The 20968-nt window shown below is 38.2% G+C and overlaps 1 protein-coding gene across 1 annotated transcript; it reads left to right on the top strand.

Annotated features, from left to right (window-relative positions):
* The first annotated feature begins 329 nt into the window (after nt 1-329).
* Nucleotides 330-11940, top strand: LOC110795946 (uncharacterized). Its single transcript, XM_056829886.1, has 8 exons — nt 330-441; nt 520-586; nt 5978-6281; nt 6482-6523; nt 7173-7280; nt 8425-8526; nt 9692-9778; nt 11711-11940. The coding sequence occupies exons 1-6, from the start codon at nt 330-332 to the stop codon at nt 8458-8460; spliced, it is 669 nt and encodes a 222-aa protein (XP_056685864.1). The 3' UTR covers nt 8461-8526; nt 9692-9778; nt 11711-11940.
* The last annotated feature ends 9028 nt before the right edge of the window (nt 11941-20968 follow it).

The raw sequence follows: 20968 nt of genomic DNA, 5'->3' as shown, positions 1-20968 counted from the left end.
TAAGACTTTGTAGTTGTTAATTTTCAGGATTTAAGATGTTGATTTCAAAGTACGCAAACCTAGGAAACCTAGAGAAGTTAGACTGTGAAACCCCACACATTTATGTGAAGAAGATCGAATTTTCTTGCAATTATTTTGCTACAGTGAAGAACCTACCCGAACTAAGGAAGAAAGATGTTATGGAAGAGATGCTTATTCATTGCTTACCTTCCAAGAACCCATACATAGAGCTTAAAAATCGATTCCGCGATATGCATATGGAAAATGGTATTCCTAATTACTACAAGTATGGCACTCCAGATGGTAGATGGAGATATGATTTGGAGATTATGACCACAGTTATAGAGCTGGCGGAGGAATGTTTTGTGGATGGTAAGATAGTGTCAAGTGTTCACAATGTAGGATTATATCATGAGACAGAAACTCAGATGGATGAGGATAGTGATGATGATGTTGTTGAGATTGAGAACCCTAATCCTATCATTCCTGAGCCTACTATTGAAATCTCCAGTGATACAGAAATTGAACCTGAGACTAACAATGATGAAGTAAACAGTGAGCTACAACAGAATAATGAGGATATGGAGTATGAGTCTGATCCGGAGGAAGATTTTGATGACTTTGAAGGCCATGAGCACTCTTCACCAATTTGTGAAGGAGGTTGGATAGTAGAGTAGCAATTTAGAGACTTTCCTAATGTAATAGCTAGTGCTTAAATTTTAGTGAAGTAATAAACTACTATTTATGGTTTTGGTAGTTCAGTTTTGTGGTTTTTTTCAAATAAAGTACGATCCAAAGGATGTATTATTTTCCCATTGAAGTAATAAAGTTTAGAATTCTTTCTTTTGCCTCCAATCTTAAGTTTACGTTCTCTTTGAGCGATTACCGCAAAAGAATTTCATGTATTTCTTCAATGAAATTATACTTGCAAGGTGGTTCAATTTTCACCACTTGAACTTTGTGATGCGGACTAAGGGAGAAAGCGGCCATAATAGGCGCCTATCTTGCTTAGGGTCCGAAAATTTCATGTATGTGTACTAATTGTATGGCTAGCTAGTGCAATGTTTTAGAGAGGCAATGTCCAAACTCAGTTGTTAAAGTCAGTCTTTTGTTTTATCCAGGAGAAGGAAAATGACTACCCAAGGGATTGCCGATGTGGTTAGGCAACTAGCTGAAGTAGTGCAAAACTTAGCATAGAATAGGAATAACCATGGAGTTGATCCAGCTGGTGAGATGTTTAAGAAGGTGGCCCAAAGTAAGCCTCCTTTGTATCAAGGGGAGATAAACCCAACTATATTTGAGAACTGGCTAAGGGAGTTCGATAAGCTTATTATAGCTGTCAATTGCCCAGAAAACCTTAGGGTTAATATTGTTGTGTATTACCTTAGGGGAGAAGCTGATTTGTGGTGGCAGAGGTGTGAGAATGCTTTGAGAGATACACCTGGATTTGGATGGGAATCATTCAAGGTAGCCTTAAGGAACAAGTTTTACCCACCATATCTGAAGAAGCAGAAAGCCCAAGAGTTCATCGAGTTGAAAATGGAAAGGATGTCTGTAACAGAGTACTATTTCAAGTTTATAGAGCTGTCTAGATTTGCACCGGAAGTGGTGGAAACGGAGGAGCTTAGTGCTCAGAGATTTGAGAGTGGATTGACTATGGATTTGCAATTGATGCTTGCTGGAGAGACTTTTACATCTCTTGACACCCTGTATGGAAAAGCTGCCCATTTGTATGGCCCGCAGCAAAGGAAGAATGGAATTGGTGAGAAGAGGAAAGATGTTGGTAACCAAAACCAAGGTGGTGGCCAGCAGAATCAGGGGAACTTTAAGAAAAACAAGGGAAACAACCATTTCCAGTTCAGGGAAAACCAGGGTGGAAACAGAAACAACTTCCAAAATAACAATGGAGATAAGAATCAGTCTACAGGGAATGGAATGAGAGTCTATGAGTGTAGACGTTGCCATACTAATCACCCAGGTCGAGACTGTAATGGACACCAAGTTGTCTGTAGGTTTTGTGAGAAGCTAGCCCATAGAGAATTTGAGTGTTGGGCCAAGAATGGGAAACCCAACCAAGTCAACCAAGGAAACCGCCAGAACAACAATCAGAATAACAACCGGAATGGAGGGAACAGTGGTGGAAACCAAAAGGGTTACCAGAATGGTAACAATGGCAATCATGGTCAGGGTAATGGAAAGCCCGGAGGGAACTATCAGCGGAATGGGAACCGTAATGCCAACGAAAATGCCAATGGAGGTGTCTTTAACAAGGGAGTTGCCCAAGGAAAGCTGAATGTGATCACTAGGCAAGAAGCCGAAAACTCGTCTAACGTCATAGCTGGTACTTTTTCTATTAACTCCATTTCAGTTAAAGTACTATTTGATTCTGGTGCGACTTATTCATTTATATCAAAGGGTATCTTAGAGAAGTTAGGATTGAAAGAACCTGAAGAGATTGAAGTGCCCATAGTGATACCAACCGGTGAGATTGTGAAATGCACTAAGATCCATAGGGATGTACCTTTAACCATAGCCAAGACCATATTCTTGTCTAGCCTAATTGAGTTTGAGTTAGGAGATTCAGATGTGATTTTGGGAATGGACTGGTTGGCAATGTTTAAAGCTAAGATTGACTGTGAGAAGCAGAAGATTCACTTGAAGTCTAGTCAAGTAAAGGTTGTATCGTATCGCCGTTTTGGGAAACCTAGGAGTGTAGGAATCATCACGGCAATGGAGCTCGTGAAGTTACTACACAAAGGGAACCCTGTTTTCTTATGCAACGTAAGAGACCTAGACCATGTGATTAAAGAGCAACCAGGAGATATTGCAGTGGTGAGTAAATTTCTGGACATGTTTCCGGAAGAGATCCCGGGAATGCCGCCCAATCGACCAATTGATTTTACCATAGACCTAACACCCGGAACTGCACCTATCTCGAAAGCCCCATGCCGGATGGCTCCGGCAGAAATGAGTGAGTTAAAAGGTCAACTTGAGGAATTACTAGGAAAAGGTTATATTAGACCAAGTGCATCGCCTTGGGGAGCGCCAGTCTTGTTTGTGAAGAAGAAGGACGGAAGTATGAGACTCTGTATAGACTACAGGGAGCTCAATAAGGTCACAATCAAGAATAAGTATCCTTTGCCTAGGATAGATTATCTATTTGACCAGTTGAAAGGAGCGGGAATGTTTTCAAAGATTGACTTGAGGTCAGGTTATCATCAGTTGAGAATCGCAGAGCACGATATACCAAAGACTGCATTTAGGACTAGATACGGTCATTATGAGTTCAAAGTTATGCCTTTTGGGTTAACCAATGCACCTGCAATATTTATGGACTTAATGAACCGAGTATTCCATGCATTCTTGGACAAGTTTGTAGTGGTTTTCATAGATGATATTCTGGTCTACTCTAAGAATGAGGAGGATCATGTGGAACACTTAAGGTCAGTGTTGAGTACCCTGAGAGACAACCAGTTATATGCCAAATTCTCGAAGTGTGAATTATGGCTGGAGAGAGTTGCGTTCTTAGGACATTTCGTATCCAAGGAAGGAGTTGCAGTGGATCCTGCAAAGATAAAATCTGTTAGTGAGTGTGCTACACCTAAGAGTGTAACCGATATTCGGAGTTTTCTTGATTTAGCAGGTTATTATAGACGCTTTGTGCAAGATTTTTCTAGAATCTCCAAACCAATGACAACCTTGATGAAGAAAGAAGCGAAGTTTGAGTGGAATGACCAGTGTGAGGAGGCGTTCCAAGCTTTAAATACGCAATTGACAACCGCGCCGGTGTTAGCTTTGCCAGATGAGAGCGGTACTTATGATGTATTTAGTGATGCCTCTAAGAATGGTTTAGGGTGTGTGTTGATGCAGAACGGGAAAGTGATTGCGTATGCATCGAGGCAGTTGAAGCCATATGAATCCAATTACCCTACCCATGATTTAGAGTTAGCCGCCATAGTGTTTGCATTAAAGATATGGAGACACTATCTGTATGGTGTGAAATGTAGGATATTCACGGATCATAAGAGTTTGAAGTACATTTTCACACAAAAGGACTTAAATATGCGCCAACGAAGGTGTTTGGAGTTAATCAAGGACTATGATCTAGACATTCAATACCATGATGGAAAAGCCAATGTAGTCGCAGATGCCTTGAGTAGGAAATCAAGCCATAGTGTGAATGCGTTAGTAGTTGCTAACGAGCTGTGTAAGGATATGCAGCGATTGAATTTAGAGATAGTGAGTGGAGAATGCCTTGAGGATATGATGAATGCCTTAACCATCCAGTCGTCGGTGTTTGATGAAATCAGGGAGAATCAGGCTGGTGATGTTAAGTTAGAGCGGATAAAGGAAAAGATTTCGCAAGGAAAGGAGATTGATTTTAAGATCCACGAAGATGGAAGCTTGAGGTATAAAGGAAGATGGTGTGTACCTCAAAGGTGTGGTGAACTAAAGGAAACGTTGATGAGATAAGGTCATAATACACCATATTCTGTTCACCCGGGAGGTGACAAGCTGTATAAGGATATGAAGAAGGTCTATTGGTGGCCAAGGATGAAGAATGAAGTGGCTGAACTCGTGGCTAGATGTTTGACTTGTCAGAAGGTTAAGATTGAGCATAGGAGACCTCAGGGAAAGGTCCAACCTTTAGAGATTCCAAGTTGGAAGTGGGACTGTATCTCAATGGACTTTGTCACTTGCTTACCCAAGTCGAAAAGTGGAAATGACACCATTTGAGTAGTGGTGGATAGGTTGACTAAGTCAGCAGTGTTCATACCAATGAAAGAAACCTGGAAGATGGAACAACTTGCCAAAGCTTACATCAAACATGCAGTGAGATTACATGGCGTTCCTAAGGATATCGTATCAGATAGAGATTCTAGGTTGCTTTCGAATTTCTGGAAAAGTGTGCAGAAGAACTTTGGTACCACATTGAAAATGAGTACAACGTTCCACCCAGCGAAAGATGGACAAACCGAAAGAACTATTCAAACCTTAGAGGATATGCTAAGAGCTTGTGTGATTGATTTTCAAGGTGGATGGGAAGATAGCCTAGATCTAATTGAGTTTTCATACAACAATAGCTATCATGCCAGTATTGGAAAGGCACCATTCAAATTCCTATATGGACGAAAATGCAGAAGTCCACTATGTTAGAGTGACATTAGTGAAACCGTCGTACTAGGTCCCCAAATGATAGAGGACACTATGATCAGGTTAGGACTATTCAATCCAAAATCCAAGCAGCGCAAGATCGCCAAAAGAGCTACGCAGACTTAAAGCGTAGGGATGAAGAGTTCCAAATAGGTGACAAAGTGATGGGTGACATTTATGTCACTCCTAGGATAATATTTCGTATCTTTTTTATTCTTGTTTTTGTTTGTTTTCCTCCCCTTTTATGCTCATTTTAGTCCTTTTGCTCTTATATGTTAGTTGACTCGGTTTTCCCCTAATTACCGCCCTTTCGCCTTGTTTTTCTTAATATTTGTCAAGCTTTTGCTTTTCACGGGTTTGTTAATGTGTAGGGAAACAAGCAAAATGGACGGAATAGTCAATGGAAGTCAACGACATCCAAGGAAAGCTCGAAGTGGAAGGGAGGAGTCAAAAACTCGAGATGTTCGGCCGAACTTCAGAGGTGTTCGGCCGAACCAAAGCAGGACAGCCTGAAGATTTAAGCCCAAGAGTTCGGCCGAACATTCACAAAAGTTCGGCCGAACTTACCTATGTTCGGCCGAACCTCCCCTATTGTTCGACCGAACTTCGCACTCAGTAGCTCCTGTCTCTTCCCAGGTTCGGCCGAACCTGCATTATGTTCGGCCGAACTTTCCTCTTAGTTCGGCCGAACACTAGTAGAAAAATCGACATGTGCTTCCATTCGAGTGCGGCTCATTTAGCAAATTGGCAACACTTGAGAGCATAAAAGAAAAAAGAAAAAATGTATTTTCACAAATGCGGGCTCATTTTAAAAAATTGGCAGCTTGCGGGCTCATTTTACAAACGACCCGCACAAAATATTCCTAAAAATATTTCCCAAAAACATTTCCTTTCCCAAAAATATTTTTCATTTTCCCGCTTATCTCTCCTTCCTTTCTCTGGTTTCTCTGCTCGTTCCCCTCTCTTGTTCTCTACGCGCAAAATTCAACATTCACAAGACTCACAACACACTCCGCACGAGTCATCGCGCCGCCGCTGTTGTTCCCCCACCACCGCTGCTCCTTCCCCTCTCAGGTTCTCTGCTTGATCGTTTTACTTCTACCTTCTTCCAGATCGAACTAATTCAGGTTTGTTCTTCGATTTTTTTTCCATTTTTTTTGACAATTCGTGTTTCTGTTCTGATGATTTGCATTGAAAAAGTTCGATTCTAGTGTTTTTTTTGTAATTATTGTTAATTTCTCTTAGCTATTGATATTTTAGGGTTTTGTTTTGATTTTTTTGAGCTTTTTTCTAATTGTTCGAATTGCGATTGTGTTCACTATTTCAGGTTTGTTCTTCGAATGATAGAAGACATACAACTGTACATTTGGTGAGTTTCTCATGTCGTAGCAGAGAAATTGTAGTTGATAGAGCTTGATTTTATTCATAGTAAATTCATTGAATGAAATTTACAAAGTAAGAATTACCTGGTGTAGGGGCTGAAGGAGTTACACTTGGGTTTGAATTAGGACCTTCAAAACAAAAATTGCTATGTTAAAAAAAATCTGAATATGGAGTCGAATTACAAATTATAATACAGTCTAAAGATTGTTAAAGAGTTGAATGGTACATAATTTCCTGGTGTTTGGGCCGATGGAGTTAAGCTGTGAGTTGAATTAGTACCTTTAAAACAAAAGTTGCAAGATTAACTGACTTAATTACACGTCTTATGTTTTACAAAAAAATTATTAGAAATATAAAAAAACTCAAACTAATTATTAGAACGCACCTGGAGGTGGAGAAGAAAGGGTGGGAGTTGGAGACAGAGGTGGAATAGATGGAGTTCCCAGGGGTGGAATTGATGGAGTTCCCGGGGGCCTAGGAGTAGTATCTCGAGATTCAAAATTTGCAAGGTTTTATGCGTTTTCTAATTTTAATTGCTGCAAACCTTATTTATCTTTGTTTCCTTTTATAATAATGTTTTCATGTTATTTTTCTCATCAAATTCCTAACACTGATTCACTTTATTTGCAATGCAGGCTCAAGACTTGGAACAATTGCAACTGAATGTGCAAGAGACGGGTTGTAGTTTGAACTTTTTGCCACCAATGCAACAAGGAAAGGACGACTATTTGAGCTTTTTTCAGGTATTATATAATGGGCTACAAAATGCTCAAGGTACATTTTATCAGACAAACAGTTTATGATGATAAGATGATAACAGCATCAAGTATCACACAGTCAGCAGTGTGCTTCTGGTCATAACAGGGAAAAACTTGCTGTATATCACTTGTTTAGGAGGGGGAGTAGTGACGTATGTCAGTTTTAGCTTGTGTAGAAACCGGGAGGTAGATTCTGGAAATTCTAGCGGAGCTTCAAGTGGTTATAACAGTCTAGTTTGAACTTTAGACAGTGTAATTCCAGGAAAGAGTTGGCAGAAAATGTAAGGAAAATTTCAAACTATAATCCCAACTATAGTCTTCCCACAATAATCCCAAGTATGTGTTATCCCACAGAAATCAGAACTATATGAGTTGTATTCCCAAAATAAAATCCGGTGTGACTAGTTACCTGGTTAACCAGTTAGCTAATTCCTTTTTTCCGTTTTCGCTTTTGTTCTAGTTTGCTGCCAACTAAAATGTCTCGTTCTTAAATTCATAAATGCCCAATTTTCAAGTTCCAGTCCCTTGATTTTCGTAGATAGGAATTTGGGGTTGCTTTAGTTTCTCTCATTCCGTACATATACAATTTAGGGTTGTTTTGGAAATTTTTGATTTTGGGTTTCATTTCTATGATTTTATACTATATTTAAAATTCTTTTTTGACGTAATACTTGAAGCGTCAAAACTGTAGATTTTGTATTAAGTGGTTCATATTTATTTTCTAAATTTCGCCTGTCTGGCTTATTTAAGCTTGTATGTGATTAAGGGAGTCTTTTGTTGTTTCAATTTTTGACATTTAGCTTTGATTTTTGGTTAATCGTTAATGTTTCTATGTTTTATTTTGTTGATCATGAGTAATTTATTTGATTATTTGATCTGCTTCGATTGAATTTTAATTTTCAAGTTAATTGGGAGTTTGTTAGTTTTTGTCTTTACTGAATTACTGGGAGCATGTTGCTCTTTTCTGTTGAAAAATCTGATCTTTCTTTTTCAACTTAGGCTAGTGTTATTTCTCTATATGTTGTTTCATGTGCAGTTTGTTTAGAATTGCAGAAAATTCACTGATTGTTCATTCACATAGCTAAGAGATTATCTCTTGGACTCTGAAATCCAACAACATTCCTTGCAGGCCACTGTTAGCGTACAACTGTGCATAACTCTTTGAAAGGCCTTATATTTGTTGCCGGGTGAGTCACCAGGAATCTTCTCATCCTTGGAAGTATGCTTTTGCGTAAGTTTATGTAAGATTAATATTTCTATCTTCCTTTATTATTGAACATGTTGATTGCCTCCTCCAATTACCGAAAGAGGAATTAACCAGCTTGCATCATTGTCAAGTTAACCTTCTGTTGTGCCATATCCATTTACAGGTGGACATTCCTGTATCTTGGTTGTTAATTCCTCTTTCTATAATTGTGATTAATGTTTTTAAGATGCTTAAAAGAATTCTCAAATTTGGGCATTACTTAGAAACAAAAATTTGTAATCTTGGTGTTCAAAGTAAAATATGGTACTGATCTAATATGTTTTTTCAGCAATGCAACTTGATTGTTTAAGATTATTTAGTTTATAACTGTATCTGAGCACTTTAAGTTTATATATACTATATGTAACCATATTTAATCCAGATACTTTACTTTTTGATGTCTCTTAATCAAATAATGACTGCTTATAATTATCAAATCCTATAAGGTAGTCAAAGTCTCAAGTTAAATGTCCTTTGGAAAGTTTCTGTCTTGCAGATGGCCCAACTACTGAATTATAACATTACTAGTAGCTTAATCAAGAGTTATTCATAATTGTTGTTTATACCTGTTGGCCACTGATAGTTGCAGCTGAGATTTCTTTAAATATCAACTTTGCTACTCGAATAATAAGTACCAGTATCGAATGGGAAACGTCTACTGTTTAGACTCTCTAGTTCCTTGCAGATTTTGAAGGATTACTTGTCTTTTCCTGATATGTATTTCATATAAATAGGAAGAGAATTGTAAACTAACCACTGGAGATGGAGCACATGATTTTCAAGGGAGGCCTGTCCTCGAGAGAAAAGCTGGAATTAATTTGGAGACCCTGTCTTTTTATTTGTGGTGAGTGTTGGAATGCTAGCCATTATTATTCTTGTCAGAACACTATAATCTTTAGTATTAACCGTTTAATCCTTCCTTGCCCCCCTTTCTTCTTCTATGTACATGTAATGACCATGTAAGTGAACGTATTGCCTTCTATGGTGTCAGTACAAACCTAGGAAGTTATATATGGTGTCAATGCTCTGGGTGTTTTTGTACTTTGCATAGATTATTGCTTGATTGTACTTTGTATAGATTATTACTTGATATTCACTAGTAGAAAAATCTTTTTGTGGAAATACTTAATATAATGATTCTCTTGTACAGATGATATTGGAACCAATGTTGAGAACGCTCAAGCAGGCGACCCATCTGGCAAAGGCATCAAAGACTCGGAGTTCAAATTCAGCACCGGTGAGTTGTGTTTTCACCGATGATGTTTCTTCCAGTGTTATCTTATCCAAATATTTTGGCAATAGTTAGTCTTGTGTTGGATTTTGGGGGGGGGGGGGGGGGAGGTTAGAAAAAAGAAAGAATACGCTGAAAGATGTTTCTGTTTGTTTTGACAGTCTTGGCTATATTCATTGTGGCTTGTGAACAAAAGTTCAACTAGGCTTTGAACTAAAAATTTAGAATTTGGTTGATAACCGTGTTAACCCAACTTATAGATGTGACACGTGACACCTTAACAGTTAACCCACCCCCTAGGGTATGACCTATAATGATCAACGAGCCTTATATATGTGCCTAACTTAACTAAAGTAGGTACAAATGAGTTTTAGAAACATTAAATAAATCTAATAAACATGTAAAAGGTTTAAAATACCCATTTAGGTTCATTAGTTGAAAGTTTGGACCGAAATAAACCATTTTAGTCAAAATGTAACCTATACTTATCAAACGAGTTTCATATATGCATAACTTGACTAAAGTAGGTGAGAATGAGTATTTGAAACATATATCTAAGTATATTAAACATCTAAAGGGTTTTAAATACTTATATAGGTTCATTGGTTGAAAGTTAGAACCGAAATAAGCCATTTTAGTCAAAATGTGGCCTATAATGATCAAACGAGTCTTAAATGTGTATAATTTGACCAAAGTATGTGAGAATGAGTATCTGAAACATAAAATTAAGTATGTTAAACATAGAAAGACTTTAAAATACTCATTTAAGTTCATTAGTTGAAAGTTGGGATCGAAATTAGCCATTTTAGTCAAAACGTGATCGATAATGAACTAACGAAGCTTAAATGTGCATAACTTCACCAAAATGGTGAGAATGAGTCTTTGAAACATAAACTAAGTGTATTAAACATGGAAAGACTTTAAAATACTCATTTAAGTTCATTAGTTGAAAGTTGGGACCGAAATTAGCCATTTTAGTCAAAACGTGACCGATAATGAACTAACGATGCTTAAATGTGCATAACTTCACCAAATGGGTGAGAATGAGTATTTGAAACATAAAAGTAAGTGTATTAAACATGGAAAGACTTTAAAATACTCATTTAAGTTCATTAGATGAAAGTTGGGACCGAAATTAGCCATTTTAGTCAAAATGTGCGATAATGAACTAATGAGGCTTAAATGTGCATAACTTCACCAAAATGGTGAGAATGAGTCTTTGAAACATAAATCTAAGTGTATCAAACATGGAAAAACTTTAAAATACTCATATAAGTTCATTAGTTGAAAGTTTGGACCGAAATTAGCCATTTTAGTCAAAATGTGGCCGATAATAATCAAATGAGTCTTAAATGTGCATAACTTCACCAAAATGGGTGAGAATTAGTATTTGAAATGTAAAACTAAGTGTATAAAACATGTAAAGACTTTAAAATACTTATTTAAGTTCATTAGTTGAAAGTTGGGACCAAAATTAGCCATTTTAGTCAAAATGTGACCGATAATGAACTAACGAGGCTTAAATATGCATAACTTCACCAAAATGGGGTGAGAATGAGTCTTTGAAAAATAAAACTAAGCGTATTAAACATGGAAAGACTTTAAAATACTCATTTAAGTTCATTAGTTGAAAGTTGGGACCGAAATTAGCCATTTTAGTCAAAACGTGACCGATAATGAACTAACGAAGCTTAAATGTGCATAACTTCACCAAAATGGTGAGAATGAGTCTTTAAAACATAAAACTAAGTTTATTAAACATGGAATGACTTTAAAATATTTATTTAAGTTCATTAGATGAAAGTTGGGACCGAATTTTATTATTATACGCTTCATTATTTCTTTATTATGAACAAATTAAGTCATAATTTATTGTACGATTCATTATTTATAATATAACTAAAGTGTATATTTTTTTTTATGGTTGATCTTTTTAAGGTATTCAATAATCCGAGGAAGCGGCCTTTCATATTTGAGGAGATATATGAAGTTCGAGAAATGTTGGCAAACTTCATTACCAGTGATTGTCTTTGATATTTTCTTGTATTGAATCTTAAATTATGGATGCTAGCTGGTTTTTCATATAATTGTAATGTAATCGACTTTCATATTTACAAATATATACTATTTAATTTAATTATCTATATAATTGGATACTTTTTGTATGACGTATGGAGGTTAATCAGTGGCGTGGTCCAATTGTAATATGTAGCAGGGAAATTGTTATACAACAAATCTAGATCAAGTGCGGCTCATTTATAGGCCAAGTGCAGCTCATTTTTATGCTTGTGCTGCTCATTTCTATGTCAAGTACGGGCTCATTTTCAAATTTGGCAGCACCAAAAATGTCAAGTGCGGGCTCATTTTCAATATTGGCAGCACCAAATATGTCAAGTGCGGGCTCATTTTCAAAATTGGCAGCACCAAATATATCAAGTGCGGGCTCATATTCTAAAATTGGCGGCACAAAATATGTCAAGTGCGGGCTCATTTTCCAAATTGGCAGCACTTGAAATATCAAGTGCTGCCAATATTTTGGCAGCACTTGAGAAACATCAAGTGCGGGCAGGCCATGTGCTGCACATGTAAAAGCCCGCACTAAACCCCTTAAAATGAGCCCGCACTTGAGGTTTTTTCCTCTAGTGGAACTTCATTTATGTTCGGCCGAACCTGCTGCCAGCGCTGAGCCACTTTTCGGGACTATTTAAAGCATTTTAGGAGCTTTTAGAAAACCTAGTTTTTTACAAAAGTGGTTTGAAATTAATTTTAGAGATAAAAAGGAGGAGAACTTCATTCATTGCTCATTGTATTGCTTGGGATTCTCCCTAATCTTGGATTTTGAAGCTTCATTGTAAAAATTCTCAACTCTTATTTCTATTTAATGTCATTAATTTCTGAATTTTCTTATTTTGTCTTTTATTTTTCTGATTAATCAAAAACCCCAAAAATAGGCACTTTTATATTTTTCCTTCCTACTTGTTTGATTGTTTAGTTCTTCCTAATCCTTTATGATTAGACTTATTAGTTTCCTTGCTAATCTCTTGAGATTTGGTGATTTTGATTGTATTGTGGATGATGGTTTTGCCTATAGATTTGATTCCCATGATGAAACTAGCTTGAACTCTTTGGTTAGGGATTTTTGCTCTGATTATTCAGAAATGCATACTTCCATTGAATTCATCATGTTGAAATTTGTAGTCAAATCCATGAGTGTGTAGTTCTCATCTAGGGGTTTGGGTGTAGCCTAGGGTTTTCATGTGTGGGGTTTTAAGGTAGGATTTGCTAGTTTTGCAATTAAATGCATAAGTTGGGGGGTCCTCGTTGCTTGCTTGGTTAGACGTAACTTTGCTTGGTCAATGGAACGCGATGCATTGATTTGGCAAGGGATTGTAAGTCATTGCATTGTATGATTTCGATCGGATTTATTTTGATTAGTTCTTAAGCTTTGGGTTGATTGCGGAAGCATGATTCCTTGCTTGAGGATTTTAAAGATCGATTCCCCTTTCAATTTGTCTTTGCAAGTTTAGTTAATCCCCAAATCCTTATTTCCCCCATTGCATGTATCCCTTGGTGAATCCCAATCCCCTAGTGTTTTTTTAATCCTTGTTTAACATTTTAATCGCTTAGTTTGAATCTTCTTTCTTTTTCAACAACCAATCCCTTTTCGAATTAGCTTATGTTAGCATTTCTAGCTACGGAACTCGCAATTCCCTGTGGATATCGACCCTTTGCTTGCCACTCTACTTGATTCTTGTGGTTAGTTTAGGTATTTAAGTTGGTTTAGGTGTAAGACTAGTAACGACCTAGTTTTTCCCTTTATCACAAAGTGTTGCTTATGGTTTCACCAATGAAAGGTGTGATGAGATTTGGGAAGAAAGGAAAGCTTATCCCAAAGTATATAGGCCCATATGAGATCCTAGAACGGATAGGGAAGGTAGCGTATAGATTATCCTTGCCCATGGACTTACATAGAGTGCACAATGTGTTAGGTTATGATACATATAAATGAATATAAATCATGCGGAAAAAACCATAAAAGCCAGGATTCCAAATTAATTGCCACATAACAATTAGCATAATTTAGGATGCATACTCTTTGTAGCGTGCCCTCCCTTGCTGCGCCCGAACCGAACAAGAACAAGTCTTTAGGACTCCAAGTGTCGTCCCTCCGTAGATAGTCCACAACACGTCTGGATCCGCCTTAGGTTTAATTAACTAGAATTGGCCCAAAGGTACTATGTGTTTTTGGTTTTTATGCAGCAAATAATGACTGAGTTTTATGCCTAAAACTTGTATGAATACTTAGAAAACTCGTTATAAGTTGTGAACCATGATCACCTATTTATAGGATATGGGTATCGGATTTTAGATTCCAACTAGGAAACTAATTTAACTAATCTGAATTTAAATTAAATTCAATTAATTAATTATCTAGTAGATTTAGGAAATCAATCTATACGAATCCTAATCGATGAAGATTTCGTACACAAGCACAAACACACACGCATGCACAGCAGCCCACGAGGGGCGCCTATGCGTGCGCTGAGCCCAGACCCAGCAAGTGCTCGCAGCCCACGAGGGGCGCGCGCCTTCTGGCCTTGCTCTCACGTTTGGGCTTTGCTTGCTTTGGTCGCGCGCGGGCTTTGCTAGGCGTTGGGCCTAGCTTCGTGCTAGGCCTTGCGTCTAGCAAGCAAGTCCGATGTTTATTCGTACGACGCGCTTCCGATTAATTTTTCGATTCCGGAATTCATTTCTGATACGAACAATATTCAACATTTCCGATTCCGGAATTAATTTCCGTTTCGAACAAATATTTAATATTTCCGTTTCCGGAATTATTTTCCGATTTTGATAATATTTCCGATTCTGAAAATATTTCCATTTCCAGCAATATTTCCATTTCCGATAATATTTTCCGATACGTACCATGTTTCCGTTTCCGGCAACATCTACGACTTGGATAATATTTATATTTCCGATACGATACATGTTTCGTTTCCGGCAATATCATCGTTTCCGGAGTATTCATTTATTTGCCTTTGACGATCTCAGCTCCCACTGGAACAAAGATCCGTCGATTCCGAATATCCATAGATGGAGTATTTAATGGCATTAAATACTTGATCCGTTTACGTATTATTTGTGTGACCCTACGGGTTCAGTCAAGAGTAAGCTGTGGATTAATATCATTAATCCACTTGAACTGAAGCAACATCTAGCTAGGCATACAGTTCACTTGATCTCACTGAATTATTAACTTGTATAATTAATACTGAACCGCATTTATTAGACTTACCATTAAATGCATACTCTGACCAAGGGCATTATTTCCTTCAGTCTCCCACTTGTCCTTAGGGATAAGTGTGCATTTCCTAATTCCTTTGTCACTCGATGCTTGCTCTTGAACATAAGGTAAGAGTTGTCATCCTTATTATGTCCAGAGGTATTTCTCGGTTTCAGAGTTCAACTGATCAAATAAACAGATAATCATAGCCTATGATTCATCTGAGCACGGCCATGCATTTTACAGTTTCTAGCTCTCCGAGTGGCCTTGTACAACTTTTAGCATCTCATCCCGATTTATGGGAGGACAATCCCAATCTTGCGATCTTGAGATTAGACTTCGTTTGATAGGAGATTACCTAAGCGTTGCCTTTATAGCCTCCTTTTACGGTGCGACGGTTGAGAATGTCAAAGTAAGCAGTTCTCAAACAAGTATTGAGGATTAATGTCTAACAATTTTAATGAAATTTACTTATGACGGATTTTCATCTCTTAAAGTAAAGTTTCATAGGTCTTTCCGATACTAGTCTTCCCAAAGTAAGTATCTATGCAAATGATTGCGACATTGCCATGTCCACATAGTTAAAGAAACAGAACTACTAGCCATCTTACATTCTAGTCGTCTAACGTTTTCTATGCGTCCATCTTTATAAAAAAACTCCAACCAGGGACCATTTTCAACCTTTGACATTCAAGTTCACTTGATAGACATTTCTTAGTCACGGGACTGATCCTGATAGTCTATCTTGAATATATCGTCAATTTGAAGGGACTCGTCATTTAATAAACCAGAAATTAAATGGAAAAATGAATTCTATTCATTAATGTGAATGGTTAACAAATAACGTTTTACAAAGTACTAAACTCTAAAACTTTAAAACATTAAATAAGGACATCAAAGCCATTCTCCAACATGCTTGATTGCCATAGCTGCAGTGTGCGAGTTGTGCTTCGCCTGCGGCAGAGGTTTAGTTAATGGATCTGAGATGTTGTCATCAGTTCCAATCTTGCTTATATCGACTTCTTTTCTTTCAACGAACTCTTGTAGAAGGTGAAATCTACGAAGTACATGCTTGACTCTCTGGAGGTGTCTAGGCTCCTTTGCCTGTGCAATAGCTCCATTATTATCACAATACAGAGCTATTGGTCCTTTAATGGAGGGGACTACAAAAAGTTCACCTATGAACTTCCTTAGCCATATAGCTTCCTTTTCTGCTTCATGTGCAGCAATGTACTCCGCTTTAGTTGTAGAATCGCAATGGTGCTTTGCTTAGCACTTTTCCAGCTTACTGCACCTCCGTTGAGGCAGAAGACAAACCCAGACTGTGATCTGAAATCATCTTTGTCGGTTTGGAAACTTGTGTCTGTATAGCCTTTAACAATTAATTCATCATCTCCACCATAGACCAGGAAATCATCTTTGTGCCTTTTCAGGTACTTCATGATATTCTTGGCAGCAGTCCAATGTGCCTCTCCTGGGTCTGACTGGTATCTGCTCGTAGCACTGAGTGCGTACGCAACATCCGGGCGTGTACATATCATAGCATACATTATTGAACCAATCCATGATGCATATGGAATCCCACATCTAGTGTTTTTGGGCACTGAGTCTTGCTTAGAGTCATTCCATGAGACATGGGTAGGTAGCCTCGCTTGGAGTCTGCCATATTAAACCTTTCAAGCACCTTAGTGATATAAGTGCTTTGACTGAGTCCAATCATCTTCTTAGATTTATCTCTGTAAATCTTGATGCCAAGTATGTACTGTGCTTCTCCTAGATCCTTTATCGAAAAACATTTCCCAAGCCAAATCTTGACAGAGTTCAACATAGGAATGTCATTTCCGATAAGTAATATGTCTTTGACAGATAATATTAGAAAAGCAATTTTTCTCCCACTGACCTTCTTGTATACACAAGATTCGTCTGCGTTCTTGATGAAATCAAAGTCACTGACTGCTTCATCAAAATGTATATTCCAGCTCCTTGATGCTTGCTTCAATCCGTAGATTGATTTCTTAAGCTTGCATACCATTTTAGCATTCTTTGGATCCTCAAAACCCTCAGGTTGTTTCATAAACACAGTTTCTGTTAAAACGCCGTTTAAGAAAGCGGTTTTGACATCCATCTGCCATATTTCGTAAGCGTAATATGCAGCGATTGCTAACATTATCCGAATAGACTTTAGCATTGCAACTGGTGAAAGATTTCATCGTAATCCACACCGTGGACTTGCCTGTAACCTTTTGCAACCAATCTAGCTTTCAACACTTCAAGTCATCCTTGTCCTTTTTCAGTTTGAAAACCCATTTGCTTTCTATGGCTTGGTAGCCATCTAGCAAATCGACCAAATCCCAAACTTGGTTTTCAGGCATGGAGTCTAATTCAGATTGCACGGCTTCTTGCCATTGTTTGGAGCTAGGGCTCGTCATAGCTTGTTTGTAAGTCACAGGTTCATCACTTTCAAGTAATAGAACTTCATAGCTCTCGTTCGTCAAAATACTGAAGTACCTTTCCGGTTGAGATCTATATCTTTGCGATCTACGCGGGGTTACATTTCTAGATGGTTCTTGATTCTCACCAGATACTTCTAAAGATCTCTGAGTTTCATCCTGAATGTCATCTTGAGAATTCTCTAGAGTTTGTTGTTCGACTCGAATTTCTTCGAGGTCTACTTTTCTCCCACTTGTCATTTTGGAAATGTGATCTCTTTCCAAAAAGATACCATCTCGAGCAACAAACACCTTGTTCTCAGATGTATTGTAGAAGTAATACCCCTTTGTTTCCTTTGGGTAGCCCACAAGGATACATTTGTCAGATTTTGGATGAAGTTTGTCTGAAATTAATCGTTTGATGTATACTTCACATCCCCAAATCTTAAGAAAAGACACTTTTGGAGGCTTTCCAAACCATAACTCATATGGAGTCTTTTCAACAGCTTTAGACGGAGCTCTATTTATAGTGAATGTCCCCAAAATTCTATTGGAAGTTCGGCCTGACCCATCATTGATCTAACCATGTCTAGCAAGGTTCTATTCCTCCGTTCGGACACACCGTTCCATTGAGGTGTTCCAGGAGGAGTCAATTCTGATAGAATTCCACATTCTTTCAGATGGTCTTCAAATTCATAGCTCAGATATTCACCGCCTCTATCAGACCGCAGTGCCTTAATCTTCTTGCCTAATTGATTCTGTACTTCACTCTGAAAATCCTTGAATTTGTCGAAGGATTCAGACTTGTGCTTCATTAGGTAGACATAATAATATCTACTGAAGTCATCAGTGAAAGTGATAAAGTAGCTGAAACCACCTCTAGCATTTGTACTCATTGGTCCACATACATCTGTATGGATTAAACCCAATAGTTCAACTGCTCTTTCTCCAACTTTAGAGAAAGGTTGCTTTGTCATTTTGCCAAGTAAACGTGATTCACACTTACCATAATCCTCTAAGTCAAATGGTTTTAGAAATCCTTCTTTTTGAAGTCTTTCTATGCGTTTCAAGTTCATATGGCCTAATCGACAATGCCACAGATAGGTGAGATCTTAATCATTCTTTTTTCCTTTTTGGTATTTATGTTATAAACTTGTTTGTCGTGATCCAATAAATAAAGTCCATTGACTAATCTAGCAGATCCATAAAACATCTCTTTAAAATAAAACGAACAACTATTGTCTTTTATTAAAAAGGAAAATCCCTTAGCATATAAACAAGAAACAGAAATGATGTTTTTAGTAAGACTTGGAACATGGAAACAATCTTCCAGTTCCAAAACTAGCCCAGAGGGCAACGACAAATAATAAGTTCCTACAGATAATGCAGCAATCCGTACTCCATTTCCCACTCGTAGGTCGACTTCACCCTTGCATAACCTTCTACTTCTTCTTAGTCCCTGCGAATTGGAACATAAGTGTGAGCCACAACCTGTATCTAATACCAAAGAAGTTGAATTAGCACGTATACAGTCTATAACGAAAATACCTGAAGATGGAACGACTGTTCCGTTCTTCTGATCTTCCTTAAGCTTCAAGCAATCTCTCTTCCAATGCCCCTTCTTCTTGCAGTAGAAGCATTCAGATTCAGAAGTGGGTTTGCTCACATTCTTCTTTTCAGACTTGGTGCCGCCAGGCTGCTTAGTCGGGCTGGCCTTGTTGCCACCTTTCTTAGCATTCCTCTTCTTGGCAGATTTCTTGAACTTGCCCCCACGCACCATAAGCACGTCTTGCTTATCACTTTTGAGCGTCTTTTCAGCTGTCTTCAGCATACTGTGAAGCTTAGTGAGCGTTTTGTCCAGACTATTCATACTGTAGTTCAGCTTGAACTGATTATACCCGTTATGAAGAGAATGGAGGATGGTGTCTACAGCCATTTCCTAAGAGAATTGCTGATCTAGCCGACTCATATTCTCCATGAGTCCAATCATTTTGAGAACATGTGGACTTACTGGCTCGCCTTTCTTAAGCTTAGTCTCAAGAATTTGCCTATGAGTCTCGAATCTTTCTACTCGAGCCAGATCTTGGAACATGTTCTTTAACTCACTGATGATCGTGAAAGCATCTGAGTTGATGAACGTTTTCTGTAGATCTGCACTCATGGTTGCAAGCATTAGAAATTTCACATCCTTGTTGCCTGAGTGACCCCGTCGCCCGCGGCTTCGGGCATCGCCTCTTCCAGGACATACTCCTTTTCTTCCTGCATAAGAACTATTTGCAAGTTCCTTTGCCAGTCAAGGAAGTTTTTCCCGTTCAACTTCTCCTTTTCGAGAATTGATCGGATGTTGAATGAATTGTTGTTTTCCATAGTAAAAACTACAATTGAAAAATAATAAACAAATAAATAACCATTCACAATTTCTCTTAATAAACTTTGAATTCTAGCAAACATGCATAATTTGTCATTTATTAAGCATTTTATTCAAGTTATGTGTTCCGACAGGTGTGAATAAAATGACTCCAAGATCCTTAAATCTTTGAAGAATTAAGCACGTTATGTATTTAGACTCAATTCTAAAATATTTTAGGTAAGCAAAGCCTTTGCTAATAGTCTAGAAACTACTCTTGGTTGATAGGTACGTCTAAAAACTTATTAGGTAAACCTTGTAGGGGAATACAGTTAAACATAATAACATGTGCGGAACAATCCCCAAAGCCAGGAAACATGTATAAAGCACAGATTAAGCAAACTTACATTCGAAGTGTGTTTTCCACAATAATCCGTCAACGAACACGAACAAAGAACTCCACTTGTCGTTCCTCTACTTGGTTCACCGACACGATCAGATCCGTCTTGATTATCGTAGCTTAGACAATTGATCAAGAGATTTGGTTTTTAGGATGAACACACTATGGAGGCACAGAGAGAATTAGGGTTCTCTGTTTTCTCCTGGGGTTGTGTGTAATCTGAAATTGTGATTGCAGTAGTTGGAAATTAGGTCATAAGGTCATTTACATAACCTTACTAACCGACCAAGCCATAAGGCAAGGCCGGCTAGCAAGCCCGCGCAGCATCACACGGACACGCACAACGAGCTGGGCCGTGGTCCACGCTGCTGCTGCTGTGTCGTGGTCTTGGCCCGCGCGCGCACACAGCTGCTCGGCCATGGGCCAGCGCTGTTGTGTCGCCTTTCTTGCTTGCCTAGCGCGCGCGCCCATGGGCCTTGAGTGCTTCGTGCACTCGGCTCGTGGGCCGCTCCTCGTATCCGCGTTTAATATATTTCCGATATATTATTTATCGTTTTGTATACGACGAATCACCGTCGTACGATACGATTTATTCGTTTCGCCTAGCTTACGAATATTCGCGATACGATATACGATTCCGATGCAAGGTCGTATCGTATAATACGTTTCCAACTTAAATCCCGAAAAGCTATTAAATGAATTTCCGATTCATTTAATCCGGTGATCTGTTACGTGT

This window comes from Spinacia oleracea, chromosome 5, assembly GCF_020520425.1.
Source record: "Spinacia oleracea cultivar Varoflay chromosome 5, BTI_SOV_V1, whole genome shotgun sequence".
Classification (NCBI taxonomy): domain Eukaryota; kingdom Viridiplantae; phylum Streptophyta; class Magnoliopsida; order Caryophyllales; family Amaranthaceae; genus Spinacia; species Spinacia oleracea.
This window is presented reverse-complemented; position numbering and strand designations above follow the sequence as displayed.